This window comes from Esox lucius, chromosome 1 (genome assembly GCF_011004845.1).
Source record: "Esox lucius isolate fEsoLuc1 chromosome 1, fEsoLuc1.pri, whole genome shotgun sequence".
NCBI lineage: Eukaryota > Metazoa > Chordata > Actinopteri > Esociformes > Esocidae > Esox > Esox lucius.
The window spans coordinates 15,005,876-15,033,717 of NC_047569.1; the positions used below are offsets into that span (position 1 = coordinate 15,005,876).

Consider the following 27,842-nt stretch of genomic DNA (forward strand, 5'->3'; position numbering starts at 1 on the left):
TTGTAATGATGGTGTAGGAATGTCTAGTACTCTGACTCAAAGCCCTGTCTCAAGGATAGGCACTTGCAGACATGGCACTGTGATATAAGCCAGGCAGATAAACAACCAAATAGCTGAATGTAGGAATTGTGAATTATACAGATTTCTTCAACTTGCACACACACATTGTGTGAGAAAGATGGAGAGAGAGTAAGAAAGGGAGAGAGCATGTATTATTTGTATGGTTTAATTGATCAATCACAATGTGTTGTCCAGCCAAACATAATACTAATATGAATTTACTAATACTGTACCACTGTCATGGTAGTATCAAACTTGAAAAACATAGCTTGTAAATTCCCTTTTGCAATCGACATGATGCCTGAGTTTCATAAGCATCCAACTATATGCCCAATAAACTACATTCGCAAGCAGATGTACAGGAAATAGTCAAATAGTGCCATCTGGTGGCCAGAATGTCTACAATGCTAAACTAACACTATTGAAAGGCTATCTCCCTATCGTGATGTGCTTTCTGAATCACTACAGTGAACTGAATCATTCAGTACTGTTCATTTTGGACACACCTCATAACTCAATCTCTAACTCATTAAGGGACATCATTGTTTACTGTATTGACACAGTTGAATTTTTTCAGCATAGAACACATGAAAAGTAATGTTAACAAATTAACCTTTTTCATTTTTTCCATCTAACCTTGATGCCAAATCAGTTTGTATGAAGTTCAAAATTCAGAAGACCTATTGGAGGCCTGTCTAGACAAAAATGCTGTTTGCAAGATGTATGCCCCATGTTACGACAACACATTGCTACTTGGGCTGTTTCAGCATTGGCAAAAATTATAGGTGTTGGTTTGATCAGGGTTGTTGGAACTAGTTGAATCTGTAACTGAGGTTGTTGTAACTGGTTGAATCTGTAACTGAGGCTGTTGTTGCTGTGGTTGAATCTGTAACTGAGGTTGTTGTAGCTGTGGTTGAATCTGTTACTGAGATTGTTGTAGCTGTGGTTGAGTCTGTAACTGAGGTTTTTGTAGCTGTGGTTGGGGTCGTGGATTTGACAGAGGCTGGGGTGGTGGCTGGAGTTGAAGGCCTAGCATCAATAGCATCTGCTGTGTCATCCCAAATTCACCTCAGCAAGTCTCACAACTGGCTGCTTGGACCTCATTTGTCTGTGGAGATCAGCTGTTGCTCCTCACGTTTTGACAGATGGATTTAGCAAATTGTGCATTTGGCAGTATTTTAAATGATTTTGTAGAGGTGGTCCAAATATTGTCACCATTCACTCATTTTGCTGTGAGTGATTATTTTATTTTTTAAATGTAAGTTGATAAGAAAAGCTTTGAGTGAGGAAAAGAAGGGTTCAATTCTAGCTTTACTGGCAGAGGGATACAGTGAGAGTCAGGTTGCTTCGATCCTGATAATATCAAAGACGGAAGAACACCTGCTTCCTTCTACTCTGACAATGTTCCCCAGCTCTGAGAATTGTTTTTTCCAGCAGGACAATTATTCATGCCACACAGCCAGGTCAATCAAGGTGTGGATGGAGGACCTCCAGATCAAGACGCTGTCATGGCCAGCCCAATCTCCAGACCTGAACCCCATTGAAAACCTCTGGGATTTGATCAAGAGGAAGACAGATGGTCATAAACCATCAAACAAAGCTGAGCTACTTGAATTTTTGTGCCAGGAGTGGCATAAAGTCACCTAACAACAATGTGAGAGACTTGTAGAGAGCATGCCAAGACACATGAAAGCTGTGACTAGAAATCAGGGTTATTCCACCAAATATTGTTAAAACATTAGTAATTTGTTGTTGAAAAATGAATATGAATTAGTTTTCTTTGCTGTATTTGAGGTCTGAAAACAATGCATATTTTTTGGTTATTTTGACCAGTTGTTAATTTTACAAATAAAATAAATATTCTAAATGACAATATTTTTATTTGGAATTTGGGAGTAATGTTGTCAGTAGTTTATGGAATAAAACAAAACTGTTCATTTTACTCAAATACATACCAATGAATAGTAAAACCAGAGAAACTGAATTTTGCAGTGGTTTGTTCATTTTTTCCAGAGCTGTATATGGCTCTTGAATCGTATTACAACAGCTCAATAGACTCACTGTGTCACGGTATGGAGCACGTAAATACCTGGATGAACCAAAATTGTCTACAATTAAACCAAGATAAAGCAGAAATGATTTTGTTTGGCTACAAAAATAAGAGAACTAGTATTAGTAAAGAGCTGCATCCTTGGGCCCTAAAAATCAGGGACCAAGTGCATAATCTTGGTGTTCTGATTGCCTCAGACCTCACATTCAACAGCATTCTATCATCTTAAAAATATAGCCAGAATCAAGGGCTTGGTGTCCCAAAAAGACCAAGAGAAGCTCATCCATGCTTTTATCTCAAATAGGGTTGACTACTGTAATGGCCTCTTAACTGGACTCTCCAAAAGGTCTGTAAAATAGCTGCAGCTCATTCAGAATGCTGCTGTTTGAATGTTAACCACGACCAAGAGAAGAGAGCACATCACTCCGGTTCTTAAATCTTTGCTTCCAGTCAGTTACAGAATAGATTTTAAATGGTGCTTTAAGTCTATAAATCACTGACTGGTTTAGGCCCCCAAATACATTTCTCATATGTTTGAAAAGTATTAACCGACCAGGGCTCTTAGATCCGTGAACTCAGGTCAGCTAATGAGCCCAGAGTCCAAAACATTGTCAAGCTGTGTTTAGCAGTTATGCTGCCCACAACTGGAATAAATTACTAGAAGATCATAGACGTGCCCCAAACATATACATTTTTAAATCCAGGTTAAAAACACTTCTCTTTTCACGCACCTATGACTGAGTAACCACAATTTTGTTTTAATTCTATTTCTACTTTCTTATTCAATGCTTTATTATTATGAAGTTTCATTGTACATTTATATTTCTCTTTTTCTTTGTAAAGCATAATTTATTGCTTTTATGTTTTTGTTTTTATTTATTCTTTTTACTATATTATTATAATTATGATTTATTTCCATTTTCTTATTCTATGTTTTATTATTATGATGTTTTATTCAGTTATGTTTTTATTTCGTTTTTATTCTATTTCCATTTTTCTATGGTTTACTAATCGTTAAATAATTTTGCTGTAATTCTCTGTATAAATTAATTATATTGCATTTGATATAGTTTTCTTTTCATTGTAAAGCACATGGAATTGCTACTTGGTATGAATTGTGCTGTATAAATAAACTTGCTTGCTATGTCATTCCCAGAATTGTTCAACTATGTTGAAAGTATTCGTTGAGACCATTTCTGAAGGAAAATTATGTATCTTTATGAATGACACATTTTATGATCATTAGTTATGCTTAAATGAAAGCCATTTAATAATTAAGAGATGATGGCTATGTTATAAATGTTTCTAACATTTGTCATCAATGTAATCTAACTGAACAGCATTGAAAACGTAATTAAAACTAAGAGGAGGCATACATTTCTGCTTCCACAATTATTTTTGAAATTATATTAATTCAGGACATTCTAACATCTCACAACTGTTCGGCTTTTGTTATGAGTTTTCAATACGACTTAACTGTAGCCTTGACCTGTGATTTTCTCTTGTACAAAAATCATTCACTTGAATCCCCTGATTCAGTACAACCAGTTCACTAAAAGATTCTTTCAAAAATAACGAATGGTTCATGATTCACGCATCACTATTTCCCATGATTCTCTTTCCTAGTCTTGAACGTGATAAACATGGCCGCGCTAGGTGCTGCTCGGTGTCTGTTTAGGAACTATTCTCGGGTAAAAAATGTCGATCAAAATACACGAATACTTATCGGACGTAGCAGGAGGATGCTGTGCACCTCATCGTCGAACAGCAGTAAGTCGTTTGTGTACAATTTGTTTGTACATCGAGGAACGGGGGCACAACCACTGACCTTGTAACGTGCAGCCAACGTTAGCTAACTAGCTACCGTGGTTCGCAAAATAATATAGTGTGATAAACTAGCCAGTTTAGAGTTCACATTCCGGCATTTTAATCACTCAGACTCGCGAACTTGTTAGTTTCTAGCAGTTAGCCAATGTTGCAGCCTAGTTACAGCTACGTTTGAGTAACTTTAGTGTCCAACCATATCAACTAACGTTTCATGTGAGATAGCTAGAGCGTTACAGACACGGCAATGTGTAATGTGTAAATAACATGCCCTTACATACCACATAAGATGACTAATTTGCTTGTAGGTTCTCCAGATGCACATTCAAAGCCTCAGTTCAAAGATGCCGAGGTCCAGGACATCCTAACCAGAATCACAGGCTTGGATCTGGAGAAGGTGTTCAGACCCATCAAACAGGAGATGAAGCCCCCCACATACAAGCTAATGACAGACACCCAACTGGAGGAGGTATGCACTCAGTGAAGCAGAGGTTTACCAGAATTGGGAATGTGTCAATTATGTCTGACTGCTGGATGTTTGGAACATTTCTGTTTAGTGGATGTCAGTGAGAGTCTCAATGATGTGTATGTTTTTGTTGTAGGCTACACAGCAGGCCAGAGAGGAGGCCAAGAAGCTCCTAAAGATGCCCCCGGTGTTACCAGAGAGAAAACCCATCCACGATGTACTCTCTGAGGATATGATTCTGGAAGGCATGGACACAGCCAAATACATCTTCACCGACATTACCTTCAACATACCACACAGGGTAGGAGAGGAAGGAGGTGTTGGTGTCCAGTATGCACCGACATAACATTCAACTCCTCTGCAAATTCCTGTTGTCTTCTGTGGTTTGTCTTGGCGTTGTCAGGAGCGGTTCATAGTGGTCCGGGAGCCCAGTGGGACTCTGAGGAAGGCGTCCTGGGAGGAGAGGGACAGGATGGTGCAGGTCTACTTCCCTAAAGAGGGCCGCAGGCTGATGGCACCTCCCATCTTCAAGGAGGAAAACCTCAAGGTGAGAACTGAAGCCAGTCAAAAGGGCTTAGAAACAGGTCCTGCACATGATTGTGGGTGTCAGCGCAGAGACCATGATTAGCGCCCCAGCAGCCAGTGGGTTGGACATGGAAGCCCTCCACTCAGTCTCTATTGGCCTTTCCTGTGTCTGCAGTTGATCCAATCAGCTTTATCCAGAACCACTTATAGAAACATCAGAGTGCCTTACGTAAGAGCACATTGTAATATTTCATTACCTTTTTGATTTGACAATTTGGGCCTGTAACAAAAAGATTACTTTTTCAAATTCCCAAACCAAAAAAAGTGAAAGAATGTCAGGTACTTGTCCAACACTGTAATGCTGCCTACATTGTTCTTCCCTCAGTATGTGTTTGGACAGGATCGTCATGTGGATTTGTTGGATCTCTGCCAGGTCCAGTTTGAACCAGACTCCTCAGAATACATCAGGGTAAGAAGCCATTACCTCTCATTTGAGTCTGTCCTCCATTCTCTCTGGTCTGTGATTCACCTGTGTAAATGTAGTTTTCCTGATGGCTCATATATCAAGGGCTCCTATTTAAATCATTTTCAGTCCACGTTCCTGTTGTACATAGTTTCCTGTTTTCTCTCAGCAACTCTCAACAAGCTTTTGGAGAATTGAAGATTATGACATATCTTCCTCCTAAGTATCCATGCTGTGCCACTTATCCACTGGATCAGGGCTGCCCAACCCTGTTCCTGGGGATCCACCGTCCTGTAGGATTTCGCTTTAATTATAATTTAGCACACCTGATTCTAATAATTAGCTGTATGGAAAGCTTAATGGGTTAGTCACAAATGGGGTTGAAGACAACCTACAGGACAGTTGATCTCCAGAACCAGGGTTAGGCAGCCCTGCACTGGACTGATAAGTCCAACTATTTTAGGTGCCTGACCCAACTGAGTCACTAGAGCATGATGATTATTAAACACCACTAGAAGAGCTTGTCCAATATGTATTTCCCTGTGGAGCCCTCGGGTTGATACAATTTTATCAAAAGATGAGATTAGCCATTTGAAATAAGTAAAAATGTCTTTGTATTTGCTGTCTTCTGTCCAGGTTCATGCAGCAACTTATGAGGATCTAGAAAAGCAGAGAAAGTATGATCTGCTTCGCTCTACCAGACATTTTGGAGGCATGGCCTGGTTCCTGGTCAACACCAGGACGGTTGACGGACTCATCGTAGACATGTTGCAGAAAGACCTGTGAGTGCATGTGTCTGTGTACACGCTAGAGGTTTGACAGGTGTATCTATCTTTGGTAAAATGGACAACTTGTCACAAGACCTTGCATCGGTTACCCCTTTTGGGCTTGTGCGTGTTCACAAAACCTTTTACAAAACAAATCTTCTGTTACAACGTGGAGTCCAGTCTTTTTCATCTTGTTGCAACAAAATCCCAACTGTTCAAGTGTCCACTCTTACCACGGGTGGATGGTATTGGTCGTTCCAGGTTGCAGGATGCTGTGAGTCTGGTGGGTCTGTTCAACATGGTCCATCCACACAGCGAGACGGCCAAGGAAAGCTCCAGCCAGCAGGCCTCGGGTCTGGACCTGATCAAGGTGAGGCCACCGTTGGCAGACTCTGGTTGGGACCTGCCTGATGCCTCAGTACTGATAGCCACGATACCCGGTAACCCCGTTTTCACACCTGTATCTGTTCCCCACCAGATCTACGCCAAGCGAGAGTCTCAGCGGGCAGGGTACATTGAGCTGGCCTTACAGGCCTATGAACAGATCTCTGCAGAAGGCTCCGTCTGACCGTCCCAACCAGAGGAACGAACTGATGGAGCAGTCACGTGCGACGACCTGTCTGTCCACCCAACGTTTTATGAGCTGGATAAAGTCAGCTAGCAAGAGAAGAACATTCTTTGAAACATGGACCTCATTGCAATCCAAGCCTGCACTGACATTGAATATCATCAACATGGGCGCATGTTTACAAGCCTTCAGTCCTGTGGTTTGATGGAAGGGCACACACTGTATGGCAAATATTCCCTGTATTTCATCGTTCCTTTTTGTTTGTGCATTACGTTATCACACTCTCAACATTGGAGCTGTAAGATGTTTCATGGTCAAGATTTATGTATATAAAAATTCAATTAGTGTTTATATACTGTTTTAATATGACATTTTCTGAATGTTAACACTGCATCTTTATTTAGCAGATAAAAAAAATAATAATAATTCTAGAACAGGACATAATGCCCTTTCTATCTTGGACCTTGATAAGGCACTCAGATCCGTGTTTTGAACCATTATTCCCTATAAAACAGCAGTAGAATAAAAGGCACTAGGCAGAGCAGAGATATCCTGCAGGCTCCCCACCTGTGGAGAGGACCTGACCTAAAGACAGACCTGAGCCAAGAGAGCTTAGACTCTGGTGAAGACAAGTAAACTTTTCCCATTTTAGAAGAGCTAAAAATAGCATGCCCATTACTCTTTCACATCCTAAACTGTAGGTTACTTCGAGTTTGATGAGGTACAAAGTCCTGTACAAACGCTCTCAAACCAGGGTCACATTTAGTACACACTTCGCAAGATCAGTCGTTTTAAAACAACACTAATAAAGGAGACCCTGTGCACAACAATCCTACAAAACCCTTCCTATGATGTTTCAAAGCATAACTTTTACAAATTCCTCTATTGCACCTTTTACCAGTTTTAGTGTTAAGTTAACCCCCCACCAACCACACCCGTCCATGCATTTGAATAACACCAAGTTATTTTGTCACTAAGTGGAGTTCAGCTGAGACTCAGTCCTCCAAGAAATCATCCAAGTTGATGTCTGTGGTGTCGATATCCTCGTCCAGATCAAAGCAGTCAAAGTCAAGATCATCGAGGCCCTGAAGGAAAAATTTATATTTGAATGGAATACTGGCCAGCGGTTAATAATTATTAGGCTGTCCCATGACATTCACAAAGACCGCAGAAGTTGACAACCATATACATCAACTGTGATTTTTGGTACAAATGAACATCCTAACAGTGCGAGGAGAGCCTCTAGGCTGACTGGGCCTGATTTACCTCATCAGTCAGGTCCAGAATGTCCATGGATGCTGCTAGTGCAGGGGCTGCCTCTTGTGTCCTTACGTTTGGGGCTGGTGCAGCCTGATCCTCCAACAATGGGCCTGGGGTTAAGGCTGGTTCTGTTGCTGGAGTTACAGCTGGTTCTGTCGCAGAGGCGTGGTCTATCAATGGGACTGGAGTTACGGCTGGTTCTGTCGCTGGGGCGTGGTCTATCAATGGGCCCAGGGTTAGGGCTGGTTCTGTCGCTGGAGTTACAGCTGGTTCTGTTGATGGGGCGTGGTCTATGAATGGGCCTGGGGTTATGGCTGGTTCTTTCGCTGGGGTTACGGCTGGTTCTGTCACTGGGGCGTGGTCTATGAATGGGCCCTGGGTTACGGCTGGTTCTGTCGCTGGGGCGTGGTCTATCAATGGGACTGGGGTTAGGGCTGGTTCTGTCGCTGGGGCGTGGTCTATGAATGGGCCCGGGGTTACGGCTGGTTCTGTCGCTGGGGCGTGGTCTATGAATGGGCCCAGGGTTACGGCTGGTTCTGTCGCTGGGGCGCGGTCTGTCAATGAGCCCGGGGTTAGGGCTGGTTCTGTCGCTGGGGTGTGGTCTGTCAATGGGACTGGGGTTTGGGCTGGTTCAGTCAATGGGACTGGGGTTAGGGCTGGTTCTGTCGCTGGGGTGTGGTCTATCAATGAGACTGGGGTTAGGGCTGGTTCTGTCGCTGGGGCGTGGTCTATCAATGGGACTGGGGTTAGGGCTGGTTCTGTCGCTGGGGCGTGGTCTATCAATAGGACTGGGGTTAGGGCTGGTTCTGTCACTGGGGCGTGGTCTATCAATGGGAATGGGGTTTGGGCTGGTTCTGTCACTGGGGCGTGGTCTATCAATGGGACTGGGGTTTGGGCTGGTTCTGTCGCTGGGGTGTGGTCTATCAATGGGACTGGGGTTAGGGCTGGTTCTGTCGCTGGGGCGTGGTCTATCAATGGGACGTGATTTATTAATGATGCTGGGGTTTGTTCTTGATCTGTTACTATGGCTTCAAGGATTGTCGTGACAATGGGGACCTCTGCTTCCCCAAAAGCATCTATGGATTCGGTTTCTGGTACCTCCCCACTTACTACAACCTCCAATACTGCTTTGGTAACCAGTACCTCCTCTGTTGCTATTATTTTGGTCGGTACCTCAGTGAAAAGTCCTTCCTCTGTTGCGGTAGGTTCTTTCTGGACAGCCTCTTGAGTTGATCTTGTGACGTGTTCCTCTGGAACAGGCTGTGCTACCTCCTGCACCGAGCGGAGAACTTCAATGATGGCATCTCCCAACACATCTTGTTCTGTGGTGACAGGAACTATTTCCTCCTCTATTTTAGTGATGGTAACATCCACTGCTGATATCTCCTCTGACTTGGGAGTTTCCACTTTGACAATAACAGGTTGCTCTTCAGCCACCTCAATGGATTGTGCCACAGTTGGTTCCACTACTGTCACTGGGATAGACTCCTCTCCTGCAATGGAATCTTCCACAGGTTCCACCACCTCCATGACAATGGACTCTTCCACAGGTTCTCCCACCTCCATGACAATGGACTCTTCCACAACTGGAGCTTTTGGAGCAGCAGGCTGCACCACTGCAGCCATTAGAGGGGTTCCTAACAGTGCACCCATTACAGTGGTCTCACCCATACTCTCAACCACCACCTGTACATAAAACAATGAGAGTAGGGCCTTTTAATTGAGAATACAAAAGGTGGACAATTCACACAGAATGGTTCTGTCTAAACTAGGGGTTATGTAAACAGACTTCAAGAAATACAACAAGCCAGGCTATTAGTCCAGCAGGTGTTTACTTTCCTGTACCTCCGGTCCAGCTGGCACTGTCTTTGGCTCATAGCCAGCAGATTCCTCCAGAACATTCCGGTCCTCATTGGACTGCAGGGTGGACAGGCAAAGCAGTGTGTGTCAGTGGCTACACAATGACAGCATCACATAGAACAGTAATAACACAGTACAGACACAAGGCTTATACTATTTATTATAACAAGCATTGCACTAGAAAACAAAGGAGGAACAAAGGAGTTAAGGTAACTGTAAAACATTGATTTGGTTGTGCATCCCATGTATATACAGTACATTAGTGCTCTCCTGAATCTTCACCACTAGGTGTCACTAATACACTACACACCCGTCTCAGCCCCAAGGTCTTACGCTGCTATATTATTGTGCTGGGGGAGTAGGGTCAGTTCTCCTTCTCCACTATAAATCCTTTTAGATATAAGGAATGCATTTTCTAAATTTCCACTGTCTCCTGCCATTTTAAACTTAGGAGGACATGAGGTCCTGGCCCACACCTGAGGAGTACCTGGCTTGAAAGACCCGTTACTGTCCCTGTCCAAAGTCCTCCTGGTTGTGTTGCAGATCAAGATGATACCTGACATTTTCAGCTACCACTGTGCTGACACCTCCCCCTCCCCCGTGTTCTCCCTGTCCTTTTCCATCTGGTCATACTTCTGACCTGGACTAAGTTTAAATAGACTCTGGACTCAGGCCACATGCATTTATTAATTATTACAATTTGTACTCTTAATATGTTCACCTGGCACAGCCAGAAGAGGACTGGTCACCCCTCTGAGCCTGGGTCCCCTCTAGGTTTCTTCCTAAATTTCAGAAATTCAAGACTACTGTTGTTTGCTCCTTGGGATTTAAGCCAGGGTGTTTTGTAAAAGCACTTTGTGACAGCTGCTGATGTAAAAAGGGCTTTATAAATTTGATGTGATTTGACTGCAGTAACTTTAAGAACTTACTATAGGTGTGAAATTATTTGGCCATAATGTTCAATGTATTTGATCTATTTCAGGGCTAGTGCACCTCATTCAAATTACCATCAAACCCTTAATTATATTAATCAGATGAGCTAGTTAGGGCTATAGAAAAAGTTTTAAACTTATGGGGTTCCCCTAATAAACATGACCCCGTTTTGTGTTTGGTGTGTGTCTGTGTGTAGCCGCGTCTACTCACATTGATGAGGGGGTACTCGGCAGCTGGTCTCAGCCTGACGTGGGTCTCCTTCAGGTAGCATTCAGCCAGGAAGGCCTCCTGCAGGCCAGGGAACAGGTTGCTGTAGTCCATAGGATCGGCCAATGCATCAGCTGCCTTCTTGTTCACCAACCCCAGACTCTCCTTCCAGAGCTTAACCACTCTGGAGACGGAGAATATCAGAAATGCCACACATGTACACATTTGTTTTTCTAGCCTTGAAGAAATCAGAAAAGATGACCTCACATTTATGCCTAAACTTAACAAAACCCAAATTGGAAACCTATCAACTAAGCCCGAAATGTTTTTCCCTTATGGGGAACTGCTAAAAAAACTGAATTGTTCTTGTTACTATCTTTGTAGGAACGTCTGTACTTCACGTGTACTCAAATCAGCAGGGTAATGCGCGCGCGCACGCACACTCACACACACACACACACACACACACACACACACACACACACACACACACACACACACATACCTAGACACATGGCTGGGCAGGTATGTTCTGGCCAGGAATGCAGCCTCTGGCAGACGGTTAGTTTTAATGAGGAGCTCCAGACATTTGTCCAGCCTGGAAAGAATATACAGAACATAGAAACACAAAGATACAATTAATAACAATAAAGCCACGGAGCCAAACACATACATACAAAGATTAAAAACAGCACAACAAGATCCAATTATAGAAAATCGCAATGTGTTGTGCCTAAGAACAGCTTTAAGCCGTGGGCAATATTGGCCATTTATCACACACCCTTGTTCTTACATATAGCATGGCTATCTGCCAATCAGCATTCAGAATTCAAACTATCCTTTCCCCATTCAAGCAGATATTCCATCTGCCCTTGGGTGTTTGTTTCCTCATTCTGCCACGTTCGATTGGCCACAACACCCGCCCCCACATCACACTCACTTCCCCTGCAGGAAATAAGTGAGGAAAGCCACGTTGGTCTTGCCGTCTCTCTCTGCCCCCTCGGCCAGCTTGCCCACCATGCTGGCGTTGCCCGAGGCGGTGGCCAGCAGCAGGAGCCCACCGTAGTCCTGGGCACTGTGCAGACACTCCTGGGCCAGGGCGAATTGGCTCTTAGTGGTGGCGAGCTCTGCCAGCTGCTTCCATTTCTGCTCCGACTGGAGGGCACCGTGCCATGAGGGAGAGGGGGTAGAGACAGGGAACAAGTAAAATAGAGTGAGAAAGAATGCAGAAATGAGAAGACATTGATCGCGAATACAGTGCCCTCTGCTCTCTGCTCACAAGACAATAGGAAGCTTCCTGAGGGCTACGGTAACTCCTTCGTGTTATTATCGATTTCCCTATTGACCCTACATTTCTTAAAATGTCTCATTCTAAGTTTGCTATTGGTGTCTTTTCCCCAGGGATTGCTTTAGGGTGTTTTACCTCGGCTTCTACAGCCAGCTGGTAAGCGATCTTCAGTTCTCCCAGCTGCAGAGCCAACTCAAACCTGTGTTCTGAATCCGTGGACACAGCCAGGGCCTGCTGTTTGAAACCCTGTACAGAGAGAGAGTTATCCTCACAGACACACGGGAAAAACTTTTACAAACGTTGTGCCAGACCTACGTAAAGGTAGGTTAACATAAGCAAATACGACCTCTACACCTCCCCGACACGCCCAGGCCAGTCTCACCTCCCCGACACGCCCAGGCCAGTCTCACCTCCCCGACACGCCCAGGCCAGTCTCACCTCCCCGACACGCCCAGGCCAGTCTCACCTCCCCGACACGCCCAGGCCAGTCTCACCTCCCCGACACGCCCAGGCCAGTCTCACCTCCCCGACACGCCCAGGCCAGTCTCACCTCCCCGACACGCCCAGGCCAGTCTCACCTCCCCGACACGCCCAGGCCAGTCTCACCTCCCCCACACGCCCAGGCCAGTCTCACCTCCCCGACACGCCCAGGCCAGTCTCACCTCCCCGACACGCCCAGGCCAGTCTCACCTCCCCGACACGCCCAGGCCAGTCTCACCTCCCCGACACGCCCAGGCCAGTCTCACCTGTTTCTCTAGGAAATGGGCCACCCTGACTCTCATCTCTTTAGGAATGGTCGGTAGGACCTTGTCAGCCGTACCAAAGTCCCTCCTCATCACAGCCGTCTGGTACTCCAGTACTGACACCAGCAGAGAGTAGGAGACAATGTTGAGCTCCTTATCACCAAGGTACAGCCGGTCATCCTTAGGGATGTAGCCCAACAGGTACATAGTTCTACAGCAGACAGGGGAGACAATACAAAGCAAGTGTTGATTACATTTGTATGTATATGATATCACGTCGTAGGGCACTACAGATGGTGAACAGGTGATCAGTTTGTAGTCAGGAAACGACGTTACCTGTCCAGATGGGCGATGGTAACAATCTCTCCTCCTACATAGTAGTTGAGTCTATTGACTGAGCTTGTATAAATGAAACAGTCTCCCACCCACAGACCCGTCTTCACCACCTCGTGAATCTCCCCCAAAACCTAGAGGGGGAGACCAGAGGAGAGGTGTTAACAAGAGGGTGAATGGAAGAAAGGAGAGGAACAGTGACAGAAATGGATCAAATGAACAGTATCGGTCAAATGCATCATCACTTTTGCTGGTTAACACTGGTGTCATCTTTGGCTCTCACCTCGAAGGCGTCCTCTATGCCATCTTCTGTGACTCCCTCCTTGGTCTCGTGTGCTGTCGCCGCCTTCTCTGCCAGGTAGCGCAGCACAAAGAAAGACTCCTCAGTGGCAATACACAACAGGTCCCCAGCCTCTGACCAGAAGACCTACAGACAAGAGGAAGAAAGGGGGGGTTGGGTCGCCATGGACACTACCCAGTCTCTGACGTGGTCAAGGACCGGTTGGAGCTAGGCTGTAAACGGCTTCCTGTTTGAGTAGACACCTAGCGGTTCGTTGTTGATGGTACTGACGTGTTTAGCCTGGATCTCGATGCGGCGGACCAGTTCCGTTTTCTCCCAGTCATAGAAGGCAAGACAACTCGCTGACCTGACGCCCAGCAAGAAACCACCATGGATGCCTGCAGGGGATATAGCGTATGACCATATCCTGTCATGACCTGAATGAACTAACTCACTGAGTGTTCACCATTTAAAAACACACTGCACCTTCTGCCCCAAAGTCCGGCTTGAAACACTTAGTCTCCTTGAAGTTCTTGAAGATTTTGATCATGCTGGTGCTCTCGCGGGTAGCATACCTGGGACAGAAATGCCAGCAGATTAGGACCGGAACCGTGGATGGTCCTCAGGAGAACATGAGTGCGAGTGGTCAGGTTGAAGCAGACTTACATGGAGGAGTCATGAGCCCAGACAAACTCTTGTGCTGAACCAAAGCTCTTGTTTCTCAGGGCCATGGCTGTATAGATGATGTACTCTCCATCCCCGCACACAACCACAAACCTGCAGAGCGAACACACACACACACACACGCAATGCATTTAAGAGTGTGTAAACATACACGTGCAGACACACACCGCATCTTAAATGTGTGGTGTGTGTCAACAGAAACCGACACAAATCGCCTTTTAAGAGCGTGTCAATATATAGATGCACACACACCTTCCGTTGGGGTTGTGTTGGATGGTCTGGGGGTAGATCTCACAACTGCCCATGTCTTTGACAGCCAGAGTCAGCCTGTCCCCGTCCGTTATCTCAGAGTCTCCCATGGCCTTCAGGTTGGCCTGTTGGACCTCGGAGTGCTTGGCCCACATGATCTTCCCATTAATGTCCATAGACATAGCGGGCTCATCACGACCCAACTGAGGGCAGGAGAACATAGGCAAGCAGACGGAGTGATGTTTGGATCGGAAGACTTCAACTCGAACCGACAAGCTTAACGAGGGGTGGGGCCCGCGGAATCAGACCGGTCCGTAAGTCTGTAGTCGGTTACCTTTATGATGATGCTGCCTTCATCGTATCCCAGCGCCACACTGTTAGAGCCACGCCGGCCACACACACACCACACGCGCTCCATGCTGTAGTTCAGGGTGCTCTCCAGCCGATACGTGCTGGAATGCCAGACTCGTACTGTGCCTGGGTGGTCGTACAGAGAACAACGGCATTAAAAAAAAAAATCGGACGCCAGTATGTTGTATTGACATATGGAGAGAAAGTGGTACCGTGTAGCTTGGTTGGTAGCGCTTCAAATCCCATAGTGGAACAGAATTTTTTTTTTTTACTTGTTACAGAGTAACAGTAGACAGAATAACATTGTCTACTGAATGACTAGAATGTTAAGAACAAAGACTAAAGAGGTGGTTAGATCTAGTCTGCTAAATAGGACAACACAGTTCCTATTACTATGCTATGCTTTAGTGGGGTTCTCCCATTCTGAAGTAGCAAGGTAAACACTACATTACCCACCATCCTCAGAGCCGGTGAGGATGATTGGCAGCTCAGGGTGGAAGCTGACACAGGAAACATTCTGGGCGTGACCCTCCAGGGTCTGTACACACGTCTTATTCTGGGGGTGGGGATGAAGAAGGTCTGGTGTGCATATATATGTGTGTGTGTGTGTGTGTGTGTGTGTGTGTGTGTGTGTGTGTGTGTGTGTGTGTGTGTGTATATACAGCTCAGGAAAAATTTAAGAGACCACTGCACCTTTTCCTTTCCTTTCCAAAAAAGTTGAAAAGTAAAGTTTTGAGTGAGGAACAGAATGGTTCAATTTGCAGTGGTCTCTTAATTTTCCTCAGTCAAAACCTTACTTTTCCACTTTTTTTGGAAAGAAAAGAAAAAGGTGCAGTGGTCTCTTAATTTTTTCCGGAGCTGTATGTGTGTGTGTATGTGTGTGTGAACATCGGTGTCTACAGATACCTGGTAGTCCCATATCTTGACGAGGCGGTCGTCAGCCCCTGATATTAGGTAGGGCTTATCCCCTCCACTGTAATAGTCAACACAGTTGACTCCCTTCTCATGGCCCTCCAGAGTGAAGTTAGGAGCAGGTGAACCCAACTGCCATACCTGCAACAGCACAAACATGCATCACTTTCTTATTAAGTGCATTTTGCATCTGTGCATGTGCGTGTACCTTAATTGTCCTGTCCAGGGAGGCGCTGGCAAACTGGTTGTTGTCTTTGGGGTTGATGACTATCTGCATGACGTAGTGGGTGTGGCCTTCAAACACCTGACCACACACCCACTTCCTGTCCCAGTCCCACAACTTGATCAGCATGTCATCTGGACATCCAAAAAAATCATATTCAATAAGTTCTACTGTTGATGCTCATAAATTATGTTTTCTGTGTGTGTGTGTGTGTGTGTGTGTGTGTGTGTCTCAAAATAATTCATCCCTTGGCCATTTCCACCTGTTACAATGTTACAACATGAAAAAGATCATAACAAAATGTCCACAATGTGAGTGTAAATGACAAATCTACAAATTGTTCTTAATTGATAACAACAAATACAAAAAATTCAGTAATTGTTTCACCTCATTTTATCAATATTTGGCAGAGGTACAATTGGCAGCATTTACAATGATTAGCCTACTTAAATAAGTCTCTACTGTCTTTTCACATCTGGATAGAGCAATATTTGCCAGTTTTTCTTTGCAAAATTGCTCAAGCTCCATCAGGTTAAATGGGGACCTTTGGTGAACACCAATTTTCAACTGGTTCCATATATTCTCAGTTTGCTTGAGCCCAAAGTCCTGCCACTCCAGTACATTGACCTTTTTTTCACTCCAGTCTAGCTTTGCCTGAATGTTTGGGGTCATTGTCCTGATGGAAGATTCATCTTCTCTCAAGTCTCATGATGCTGCAACCCCCCAACCTCAAATTAGTGACGGTGTTCTCAGGATGATGTGCGGAGTGAGGCTTAAGTTAAGGCCAAAAAGCTATATTTTGCTCTGAGAATATAGAATCTTCTTCCACAAGTATTCCAAAATGCTATTTTATTTATTTTTGCTACTCGTCCACAAAAGGCCACTTTTGTGAGGCACCATTGCTATTGTTGAATTGTTGCAGTATGTAGTGTCTCCCAGCCGTGGAACACTGGAACTCGTTTAGAGATGCCGTAGGTCTTGGTGGACTCCATGAATAGTGCCTTTCTCACCCGTATACTCAGTTTCTGAGGACGGTCAGTTTTAGACAATTTTTTTTCAGTTTCTTAATAATGGACTTAATAATACTGTGGTTCAGGGAACATTCAAAGCCTTGGAATTGTTCTTATATCCTACCCTTGATTGTACTTTTGAAGAACCTTATTCCAGATTCACTTTCAATTTTCCTTTGTCATCATGATGTAGCTTCTCAGCCTCCCCGGGAAAGTCTATGCCAGGGTTCTGGAGAGGAGAATACAGCCGATAGTAGAACCTCAGATTCAGGAGGAACAGTGTGGTTTTCGTCCAGGCCGTGGAACACTGGACCAGCTCTATACCCTCTACAGGGTGATGGAGGGTTCATGGGAGTTTGCCCAACCAATCCACATGTGTTTTGTGGATTTGGAGAAGGCATTCGACTGTGTCCCTCGCGGCATCCTGTGGAGGGTGCTTCGGGAATATGGGGTCCTGGGTCCTTTGCTAAGGGCTGTCAGGTCCCTGTACGACCGAAGCAGGAGCTTGGTCCGCATTGCCGGCAGTAAGTCAGACTTGTTCCCTGTGCATGTTGGACTCCGGCAGGGCTGCCCTTTGTCACCGGTTCTGTTCGTAATTTTTATGGACAGAATTTCTAGGCCAGGGGCCGGAGGGTGTCAGGTTTGGGGACCACACAATTTCGTCTCTGCTCTTTGCGGATGATGTTGTCGTGTTGGCCCCTTCTAACCAGGACCTTCAGCATGCACTGGGACGGTTTGCAGTCGAGTGTGAAGCGGTGGGGATGAAAATCAGTACCTCCAAATCCGAGGCCATGGTCCTCAGTCGGAAAAGGGTAGCTTGCCCACTTCAGGTTGGTGGAGAGCGCCTGCCTCAAGTGGAGGAGTTTAAGTATCTAGGGGTCTTGTTCACGAGTGAGGGAAGGATGGAACGGGAGATTGACAGACGGATCGGTGCAGCTTCTGCAGTAATGCGGTCGATGTATCGGTCTGTCGTGGTGAAGAAAGAGCTGAGCCGCAAGGCGAAGCTCTCGATTTACCGGTCAATCTACGTTCCTACTCTCACCTATGGTCATGAGCTTTGGGTCATGACCGAAAGGACAAGATCCCGGATACGGGCGGCCGAAATGAGCTTTCTCCGCAGGGTGGCTGGGCGATCCCTTAGAGATAGGGTGAGAAGCTCGGTCACCCGGGAGGAGCTCAGAGTAGAGCCGCTGCTCCTCCACATCGAGAGGGGTCAGCTGAGGTGGCTTGGGCATCTGTTTCGGATGCCTCCGGAACGCCTTCCTGGGAAGGTGTTCCAGTCCCGTCCCACCGGGAGGAGACCCCGGGGAAGACCTAGGACACGCTGGAGGGACTATGTCTCCCGGCTGGCCTGGGAACGCCTCGGTGTCCCCCCGGAAGAGCTGGAGGAAGTGTCTGGGGAGAGGGAAGTCTGGGCATCCCTGCTTAGACTGCTGCCACCGCGACCCGGCCCCGGATAAGCGGAAGAAGATGACATGATGATGACATCATGATGTAGCATTTGTTAGGAATTGTACCGACCAACACTGGGACCTCCAGGAGACAGGTGTATTTAACATGAAATTATGTGAAACCCATAGACTGATTAGACACAGGTGGACTATTTGCACCACAGCTCATTAGGGTGCTTTTAGCAAAGGGGATGAATTCTTACGTAATCAATTATTTTCTGTTTTATATCTGTGATAAATTTAACACAATATGCTGATTTTCACTTTGAAATTGTAAATTTTTTGTGTCAAAAGTGTCAAAAGGTCCTAATTAAATCCATTTTGATCACATGTTGTAACAATAGAAGGTGAAAAGGTCCACAAGGGTGAACACATTTGAGAGCCACTCTATATATATATATATATTCTGTATACATTTCTACACAGAGGGAGAGACATACCACTGCTGGTGAGGAGGTATGGTTGAGTTGGGTGGACTGCTATGCAGCGGATGTAGTCAGCATGGGCCTCAAACATGTGAGCTCTTTCCAGCGTGTTGTAGTTAAACACACGGATCTGCATGTCATCCTGGGGAAGGGGTGAACACCAACAGACTCAGCAAAATGGCAGAAATGCAGCACTGGGAGAGATGTCAAAAAGTCTGACATTCATTTTGTCACTTTTAATATTATGCACTATAAGCATGTTATTGCACTTACGGCTCCAGCAACAACCCAGTGCTTCCTGGCAACAAATTTAGCCACTCTTACAGGCAGGTCACACACCTCGAATGTCTTCACCAGGGTCTTAACAGACAAAGGATTAGAATGAAGCACAATGATCATAAGCACAGAGAAAGACTCCATCCACATCTTAATCAAAAATAATATGTGACAAGGGACACAATGAAGAAGGGGATAAACGAGAGAGTAATGAAATCTAACAAAAAAAATAAGTTAAAGTGATAAAATGTACCTGTGTCTCATGGTTCCAGACACAGACACTGCCATTGTACAGGCTGGCAACCATCCATGGCTCAGTTGGGTGAAGGTCCACACTCTTCACACGGTCCGAACGAGCGGTTAACTTCCGCTTGATGTCCAAACGGAGAGGCTGAGAGGAATTAATGGGGGCGTTGCAGAATGAGAACAGTGTAGTAAGTCAGTCTGCTTCCTGGCCCCAATAGGCTTGTCATGCAACTACTGGTCACACCATAATGCTGCGATACCAGCGGCTGACAGCTGTTGTTGGTTAGGGTAGGCAAGTCAGGATGTTTGATTTTCTTCTAAGAATTCCGAGGTTTTATTTTATATAAATAATACCAAGTTATTAAAAGATGCATTTTTGCTCCAACAGTGCATTCTCATTGATCGAGAGAGGTTAGTCACCACGACATGCTGTGCTTCGGAGTGGACACTCCGTTATACTACGTACTTAATGGTTGTCAAAATGTGACAGACTTGAGACAAGTAGATGTTCAATTTTTTTTTTACATGACTGAAATAATTTATATTACGCTTTCTACAATAAAACTATTTCATATTTCCAAACGCTATACACTCTAGACGACTGTATTGTAGTGATTGACTACAAACCTAGACAGGCAAAGCCGAACGGAGGGAAAGTGTTCAGCGTATGGAGATTGTTAATATGTGGGCGTGTCTGTTTACTGAAAAAATCTTTCCACCACATTTGAGGTGCATTTCTGCATGAACGATTTACTTCGATCTGATCATTCCAATACTTTCAGTTGCGTCTAAGTAGTTTGATATATGAAGTTGTAAATTGAAGTTGACTGACTAGCACGTTTTACATTTTTCTTAGGTTACATTCAACATGTTTCGAACTAAATTACTTTTGTATAACATACTAAACTTATTACATGCTACTGCATGTTGTTAGTTTTCGAGTTACTGCAACAATTTAAATAACTTCATTCGCAACAAACCCATCATTAATTTCATGTAATCTAATTTTAGGTTTTCGCCCGTGTAGTTGACAAAATAAATGAATATCACAACAAACAACTGAATAGTCAAAAACTACAACTGCAAGCGGTAGTAGATCTTCGTGAAGCATTTAATTGTATGACGCTTTCTTCCTTACCATGTTTCCACGTAGACTGGTAGTGTTTGGTCAAAGCGCCCGGCCACCGTGAGACACTAGTCGAGCTAGTAGACCGGTCGGCAGCGGAGTCTTCTTGGCTTGGCGACGTGGATTCTATGTGCTTCCTGCCTGTACTTCGCAAGATCCGGTGAAAACGAGTACAAATTGTACAGTGTACCTGCCACAAAAACGACATTATGCAGTCATCAGACAAAAGGTATGTCGCTGCCTACTGGTTGCATCGACACTCACCTCCTCTGAGTGACCTATGGTAAAATAATGGACTGTTCCCCACGTTTACAAATGATCTCCCTCTGTGTATAAATACACTTGAAGTTTATAGTTTGAGTAGGCCTAATATCCAATGCCTACTTTATATTGGTAGGCCAAGTAGAGATCCAGAAGTATTTCAGGGCAGCACCCGTCAACCAAATACTTCATCCGTGTTAAAATAGTGTGAATAATTAGTGCCCACGGATGCAGTTCTATCATCCTTTATAGTGGATATGTTCTCTTTTATACCTTTAAATATAACTTATATTGAGGTTTTTCATATCCATGAGGTCTTGATAAGAAAACCTTGAGTGTTAGCATGTAATCTTCTCCCAATATTGCATTCAAAGTCCACTCTGTCTGCCTAGATGTTCAAAGGTTTTAACTAGGTCAAGTATTCTGTCATTTTAGTGGCCAACTTATTACAATAGCTTTAGGCTGTGTCTTTTTGTGTTCTGCAATACAGTGTTGTTCTCATTTAACACATTACAAATGAACATTTCAGAAGGTGTGATGTGTTTTTAATAGTTTGTATTGTTTTTATTCACAAGTGATGTTACCACCACTCAATATGCACTCATGTATTCATATTTATAGACCAATACGGCATTGCATCTCATCTTCTTGGGTTGGAGGAAGTACTGATTTAATGTATGTACAATCACATTACAAATACATAAGACAATTCTGCAGTCTGAAAAACATGAATGTTATTTTACAATAATTATCTCAGAGGAGTTAAGGTTTTTTCTTGAATACTTGTTTGCAGACTTTGTCTTCAACATGGATATCCTGAAAGAAAAAAAAGACACACGGAAATATAATGAGACAGTCAAATAAAATGTTGTCTTATAGTGCTCTGCTAAAAAGTAAGGCAATATCTAGGGAAAAGTATGCCATTTGGGACAGGTACTGTGTCTGTTCTTTCAAAGTGCTGGGCCGTAAAGATTGACTGTATAATGGCCTCCACAGATTGACTGTACTTCTTATCACTTTAATATCCTTTAAAAATTCCATAGTGTAAGTGCATGAGGATATGTTGAAAATCTGAATGATTCATAGCTTTGTATTTCTTTGTCCCTCATGCCCTCTCTCTCTCAGCATATACTAAATGTATAGAGATTGTGTTATCTTGGGTGTGCAGAATCTGTATGTTCAGTTAAATTCCAGGGCTTTGCTCTCTCTTTTCTCTAACCCCTCCCTCTGTCTTTCTCTCACCAAGTATAGCAAGTCTCCTTCTATCCATTGCTTCCAGCCACGATTCGCCTTCTCTCCCTTCTGCACACACACCAGCTTGTCTCCATCCCAGGTAACCACTGTCTGATGAACACACACACACACATATATAAGTTAAGAAAACAGACAAACTTGGAGAAATGCTCCACAGCTTTGTATGGTTTTTTTATGTTGAAGTCAGAGTCAACAACCCACAGATATAGTGCTTAGCCCAAGGGCTGCGTGAATGGCCTGAGCGTAAGGATTTGGAACCATGCAGTGTGCATTACCAACTTCGAGTCCGTGGAAAGAAGAGATGGAAACCACTGATTAAGGAGAGGGTAAAGTTCGTAGTAGTTGTGGTCCTACCTGGAGCTTCCTATTGTCCAGTCCCTTGGTGATCTCCTCAAACTCTTCTCCAACGGTAAAGTTGACCTCATAGTTCCTGAAGGTGCTCAGGGTTTTGGTCTCAAACTTGTCTCCGTTCTGGACAATGACTTTGGTCTGGGTCAGGTGGGCAGCAACCTTACGGGTGGCAAAGTCAATGTCTGGATGGAACATTTAAAGACATAAATAGAATAGGATTAGTGTACTGACTAGCCTTAATTTAGGACTTATTAAATTAGAGTACTTTAAAAGGAGAGGTATCGGATACATTCCTCCCTTCAGTATAATCCCCTAGTCCCCTGCAGCTCAACTTCTAGAATTACTATTCTACTCATCCACTCAGACCAGCTCTGTTGACAATCTCATTTACCCTTTAAAAATGACCTTGTAGTAGAAGTAGACCTAAATGAATTCCACCATGCATTCAACTGTGACTGCAAAAGAGGCCGCCTCTCCCATTTGGATATTCATATTGCGTTGGCTCCAAAGTGATGAAGCTCTTTTATTTACACATCCAAACGATATTCTTCTACCTCACTCTATTTCCATATGGGGGTAATCTCCCTTTCGCTCATGGTACTGTGACTGAGGCATGGAATGAGACACTTTGGATTTGGATTTTTTTGATTTATTGGGTTGACTGGGCGGAAGTTGTGAATTGCAGATTACGTCATGAATAATGAAAGACTTGAGATCAATACAATGCTGAGCGGATAGATGGATGGAGGCCTTACCTTACCAGCCATTTGCTGATGCCGCTTGGCGGGCTCAGGATATCATTTTTATTCCCCGGAATGGAAAGGTAAGAGTAAATCAATATTTATTTGGCATGGTAAAAAGCAGTAGCCATTCACACAAACGCTCGAGGTTAAGTTGCCCTGACAGAAGCTCAACAAATAAATGAGGTAGCATCACAGCACCGTTTTTCCCTCTTCCTCTCGGTCTCTCCCTCCCATACACACACACACACACACTGTCGTTGTCTGTCACTCTCTTACACCTTTAAATAAGTCTTCACTGACATGCTGTCTCCGACCTCCCTATCACTGTCAGACACACTTGTGTATGCTCGCAAACACTATCTTACTATTCTTGTGGGGACCCTAAATACGATTCCGTTTCAAAACCCTATTTTCCATAACCCCTAAATATCCCTATGCCAAACCTTTACCCTAACCCTATTCCTTAAACTTAATCCTAAAGCTGACCCTACTCCTTACTTCTAAATTTAACATCTAACCCTAAATTTAACCAGATATTTACCCTAAACATAAGCCCTAAAATGTCACTATTTTCTCAGTCCTTTCCACAGGCCTTGAAACACTTGATAATTTGCAACTGAAGGATTACTTCCATAATATTCTGAGCAAGTTTCAATCTGTTTTTTGCAAGAACCACATCCCCATCTATTACGACTACCATAAGATGTACTAATGGTAACTAGAAGCACTTGATTCCAAATAGCATTGTTCTCCTTTGTCCATTAATGTGTCTAAGGCATTTGACATAGAATGCCATATTATATTAATGCAGGTATTGTCAAACATCGATTATTTAAGTAAATCTATTGGTTGGTTTAATGATTATCTTAGTACAAGAGTGACAGTGTTCCATTCTTGGGCTGTTATTGTTGATTATTTATATTGTAGTCCATGTATTTCAATGCAAGAAAGAATGCACAAACTTGGCCTACATGGGAGGTCAAGAAAAAAAAAACTCTGCTCAAAATATATATATATAAAAAAAAAAACAGCAGTTTGTCAGATAACACCTGTGAAAGGACAAAAACTACTGGAACAATGTGCTCTAGACAGATGGTGGCGTTGTTTTGTCCAGATGCCATGTTTGGCAAAAACGAAAGATTCCCTGAACAGAAGAACCTCATACCGGTCATAAAGCATGGAGGCGGCTTCATTATGGTTTAGGGCTGCTTTGCTGTCTCAGGGCTTGGCCAGCTTTGCCATCACTGAGTCAACCATTAGATTTCATATTGTTATCAGGGAATTCTTGAGGAGAATTTGAGGTCTTCTGTCAAAAAATTGAACCGAACATGGATCTTCCAAAAAGGCAATGACCCAAGACACGCAAGCAAAGCTGATACTGAATGGTTCAAAAAGAAGACATGGAAGCATGGCTGAATCAAAGCTCATCTCAGTCTTATTGAAATGCTGTGGGGGGACTTAAAGCGTGCCTTGAATGCAAGAAAGCCATCAAACATAACACAGTTGAAGCAGTACTGTGTATAATAGTGGGCAAAAATTCCTCCCAGTCGATGTAAGAGACTGATAGTTACAGAAATGCCTACTGGAAGTAATTTTGGCCAATGGAGGCAACACCAGCTATTGAAAATGCATTTCGGTTGATTCTTTATGATTAAAAGATTGTAAATTATAATCCTTAAGTGTCATTTGTTTACTTGGGTTAATTTATCTGTCAATATTATTGATGTGACGTTTATATATCCATATCCAAGTATGAAGGAAAAACTACTTTCTAGGGATTATTTATTAATTATATTTTTTAACATTACTAAATGTTTAGTCTTTTTTCCCATTCTTTTCATGCAAAAACTGCCTGAAGTCTGCCAACCATTGACCCCACCAGATTCAGGGTATCTCATCCTCAACAAATGAAAGCCATGTTCAGTTGGATTTAAATCTGGAAATTGACTTGGCCACTCAAGGACATCCCACTTTGTGGGACGGTTTTGCACCCTAGTTGCTTAGGCAGTATGTTTGGTGTCATATACTTGCTGAATGAATAAGCAGCATCCAATGAATTTTGAAGCATTTGCTTGTACTTTAGCAGACCGTATGTCTTTGTACACTTCATAATTAATTCTACGGCAGTAGAATTCTCACGTCATAAATGAAGACAAGTGAGCCAGTTCCACTTACTTTTTTTCTGCACACCCTTGCCAACCTCTGGTACTTATTAATCTTTTTCTTATCTTTTCGCAATACTTCTTTGAAGAACTGTTGAGGCTTTTTTATGTACTTTTTTGCAAACTAATCTGGCCATCCTGTTTTTAACAAACTAGTGTTAGCCTTGCAGTGTAACCTCCTGCTGATTATATTTTCTGCAGATTATAGTGTCCAAAAATGCCAATTTATATCATACTTTAGTATACTGAAAATTCATGGTTGTAAAAGCATTGAAATACACTTTAAACATACTCTTAATGAATTTCATTAAAATGCTGTTTCCAAATATGTATTATAAGTATACTAAGAATGAAATATGTTGACCCATTTTAACACGGTTTACGTATACGTATTTCTATTTAAGTAGTACTTAGATATTATTAAAATTTTTGTTAGTGTAGTAAAATACAACTTTAAACCTTAAATCCTGTTTTTCAATTGAAGCAAGACAATTAAATAAAAAAAGACCTTGTTGCAGCCGCTTTCTGCCTTTGTTGGATTATGGTATATTCCGGAATCAACCCAGGGTCTTGCCTGTTCACTCTAGACACACTCCATCATAATACTCACCAAACACAAAACCTCTTACACATCACTGTACCGTCTATGGCCATCCTTAACTGAAGGTAACATACACACAGGTATATTTTATCTATAATGTCTTAGGGCAGCTGCCCATGTATTTAAACACTTTATACACCTAACAGATTTGTTGACTTTACTGTGTGAAGCTGTATTTTATAGAAAGTCCCCAGTAATAGGGAGGAATCTGCTCAGAGTGCTTCTAACTTTGCCGCCCCGTCATCTTGGAGCTCGTTGAAGAGGGACGTTTGCAGATTAGAAGCCTGCTGAACACAAATGTCAGATTTTTTTAATCCTCTCTTTTAAACTCCTATATGTGTCGTGTTTTTGTTCTTCTGCATTGTGTTTGATGTATGCTGCTGTCTTGGCCAGGGCTTTGAAAAAAAACAATAATAATAACAAATGTGCCTATTTTCCGACAGATATTGGAAGAGCTGCTTACCGATGGCCTTCATGACATCCTCAAAGTTGTCGTTGGAGACCATCTCCCATCGGCCATTGTAGTCTGCAGGCATCTTGGTGACGGGTTACTGTAACTGTGTGTCCTGTATCTGCCTTCACTCAAGCACACACCGTAAGAGACATGCAGAGACTCTGAACCCAAGCCTTTATATGTGGAACTGAAGGACAGGGTTCGCCTGATAACACTATTTTAGAGACAGGGTGGATGAGGGGGTGTGTGTGTGTTTGTGTGTGTGTGTGTGTGTGTAAGCACTTACCATCAGCTCTAACTCAGGCTAGCCGGATCACTTATTCCTTCCAATGATGCAGAAAGAAAAAACGATGGTGATCACGAGACGGAGCAATAAAAGCTTATTCCCCTGTCACCGGTACGCACAGGCAGAAAAAGCAATGCTAATGAAGCCATTTAAAAATGTTTCAGCGAGAGAAAAAGTTGACACACATGATAAATCTGACACATTTTCTCAGTTTGAAGACAGAAAAATAATGTCAGAAATATATATTGACATTGGAACCAGCAATCTTGTCCAGATGTGTGTGTGTTCATAGCTAACTCCTCTGATTTAGGGAAACCTCATTATTATCATTATCTGGCAACAAGACTAGTTCCAATCAACAGAGAAACAGAAAACACTCTCTTATACACTGCTCAAAAACATTAAGGGAACACTTAAATCTCTCAGCGGGTTTCGATGAACGAAATATATTAAAGATCAAAATCTTTACTGTACATTGTGTAATTTGTGGAGAACAAAATTATGTAACGATGTACAAAGGAAACCAAAATCACCAACCGATTGATGGCTTGATTCAAAATCGCACTGAAAAACAAAGTAAACAATTGAAATCAAAGGCTGTTCCAACTGAATTTCATCACGGCAACTCATAATGTGACTCTGTTGTGTGTATGGCACCCATGTGCCTGTATGTATACCTGTGCAACCTGAATGGGCTGCCGTTACCACCTCATGCAACCAGTAGTGACAAGGACACTAGCAAAATGCTAAACTAGAGAAGAATCAGTCAGGAAGGATAAGGAGAGAGCAGTTGTCTGTGGCCAGCACCTGCAAAACCATTCCCTTTTGGGGTTGTCTTGCTGTTGCCTCTCCAGTGCACCTGTTGTCACTTTCATTTGCACCAAAACAGTTGACATTGATTCACAATCGCTTATGCTTCCTAATTGGACAGATTGATTTGCAGTATAATTGAATTGTTGGTATACTGTGATGCTTACATGTTCCCTTAGATTTTGGAGCAGTGTACTGTACATTTTGGTAGCGCATTGTAATGTAACCTAACATAACATAGACGAAATTGGGTGCCATAGATTTACGTATTCCAATGAGACCAAGTTGCCGCAGAAGCTCCTAGTGGACAGTTGATGTCGAGATATGACTTTACTGAAAG

At 43.4% G+C, this 27,842-nt stretch overlaps 3 protein-coding genes across 5 annotated transcripts; 1 reads left to right on the top strand and 2 right to left on the bottom strand.

Moving 5' to 3' along the window:
• Nucleotides 1-3,724: 3,724 nt before the first annotated feature.
• On the top strand, nucleotides 3,725-7,151 carry mrps22 (mitochondrial ribosomal protein S22). 2 transcript variants are annotated; one of them, XM_010883851.3, is made up of 8 exons: nucleotides 3,725-3,880; nucleotides 4,243-4,403; nucleotides 4,537-4,701; nucleotides 4,804-4,947; nucleotides 5,311-5,394; nucleotides 6,025-6,170; nucleotides 6,417-6,525; nucleotides 6,634-7,151. In XM_010883851.3, the coding sequence occupies exons 1-8, from the start codon at nucleotides 3,754-3,756 to the stop codon at nucleotides 6,721-6,723; spliced, it is 1,026 nt and encodes a 341-aa protein (XP_010882153.1). In that variant the 5' UTR covers nucleotides 3,725-3,753; the 3' UTR covers nucleotides 6,724-7,151. The 2 variants fall into 2 exon arrangements, with proteins under 2 accessions (XP_010882153.1, XP_019905220.1); XM_020049661.2 differs by having other exon boundaries at nucleotides 5,326-5,394.
• LOC105018478 (COPI coat complex subunit beta 2) lies at nucleotides 7,065-20,806 on the bottom strand. 2 transcript variants are annotated; one of them, XM_034292790.1, is made up of 23 exons: nucleotides 20,593-20,806; nucleotides 19,462-19,599; nucleotides 19,206-19,292; nucleotides 18,948-19,074; nucleotides 16,032-16,180; nucleotides 15,818-15,964; nucleotides 15,368-15,467; nucleotides 14,895-15,037; nucleotides 14,564-14,763; nucleotides 14,294-14,404; nucleotides 14,114-14,202; nucleotides 13,919-14,025; nucleotides 13,631-13,774; nucleotides 13,351-13,481; nucleotides 13,018-13,225; nucleotides 12,407-12,517; nucleotides 11,924-12,138; nucleotides 11,489-11,581; nucleotides 10,987-11,167; nucleotides 9,829-9,900; nucleotides 8,691-9,669; nucleotides 7,990-8,642; nucleotides 7,065-7,808 (listed from the first exon to the last, which is right to left on the bottom strand). In XM_034292790.1, the coding sequence occupies exons 1-23, from the start codon at nucleotides 20,593-20,595 to the stop codon at nucleotides 7,719-7,721; spliced, it is 4,278 nt and encodes a 1,425-aa protein (XP_034148681.1). In that variant the 5' UTR covers nucleotides 20,596-20,806; the 3' UTR covers nucleotides 7,065-7,718. The 2 variants fall into 2 exon arrangements, with proteins under 2 accessions (XP_034148681.1, XP_019905207.3); XM_020049648.3 differs by having other exon boundaries at nucleotides 7,990-9,669; nucleotides 20,593-20,804.
• A 573-nt stretch (nucleotides 20,807-21,379) lies between these two features.
• On the bottom strand, nucleotides 21,380-26,592 carry LOC105018343 (retinol-binding protein 2). The gene is made up of 4 exons (XM_010883727.4): nucleotides 26,416-26,592; nucleotides 22,450-22,628; nucleotides 22,084-22,185; nucleotides 21,380-21,657 (listed from the first exon to the last, which is right to left on the bottom strand). The coding sequence occupies exons 1-4, from the start codon at nucleotides 26,486-26,488 to the stop codon at nucleotides 21,604-21,606; spliced, it is 408 nt and encodes a 135-aa protein (XP_010882029.2). The 5' UTR covers nucleotides 26,489-26,592; the 3' UTR covers nucleotides 21,380-21,603.
• Nucleotides 26,593-27,842: the final 1,250 nt, after the last annotated feature.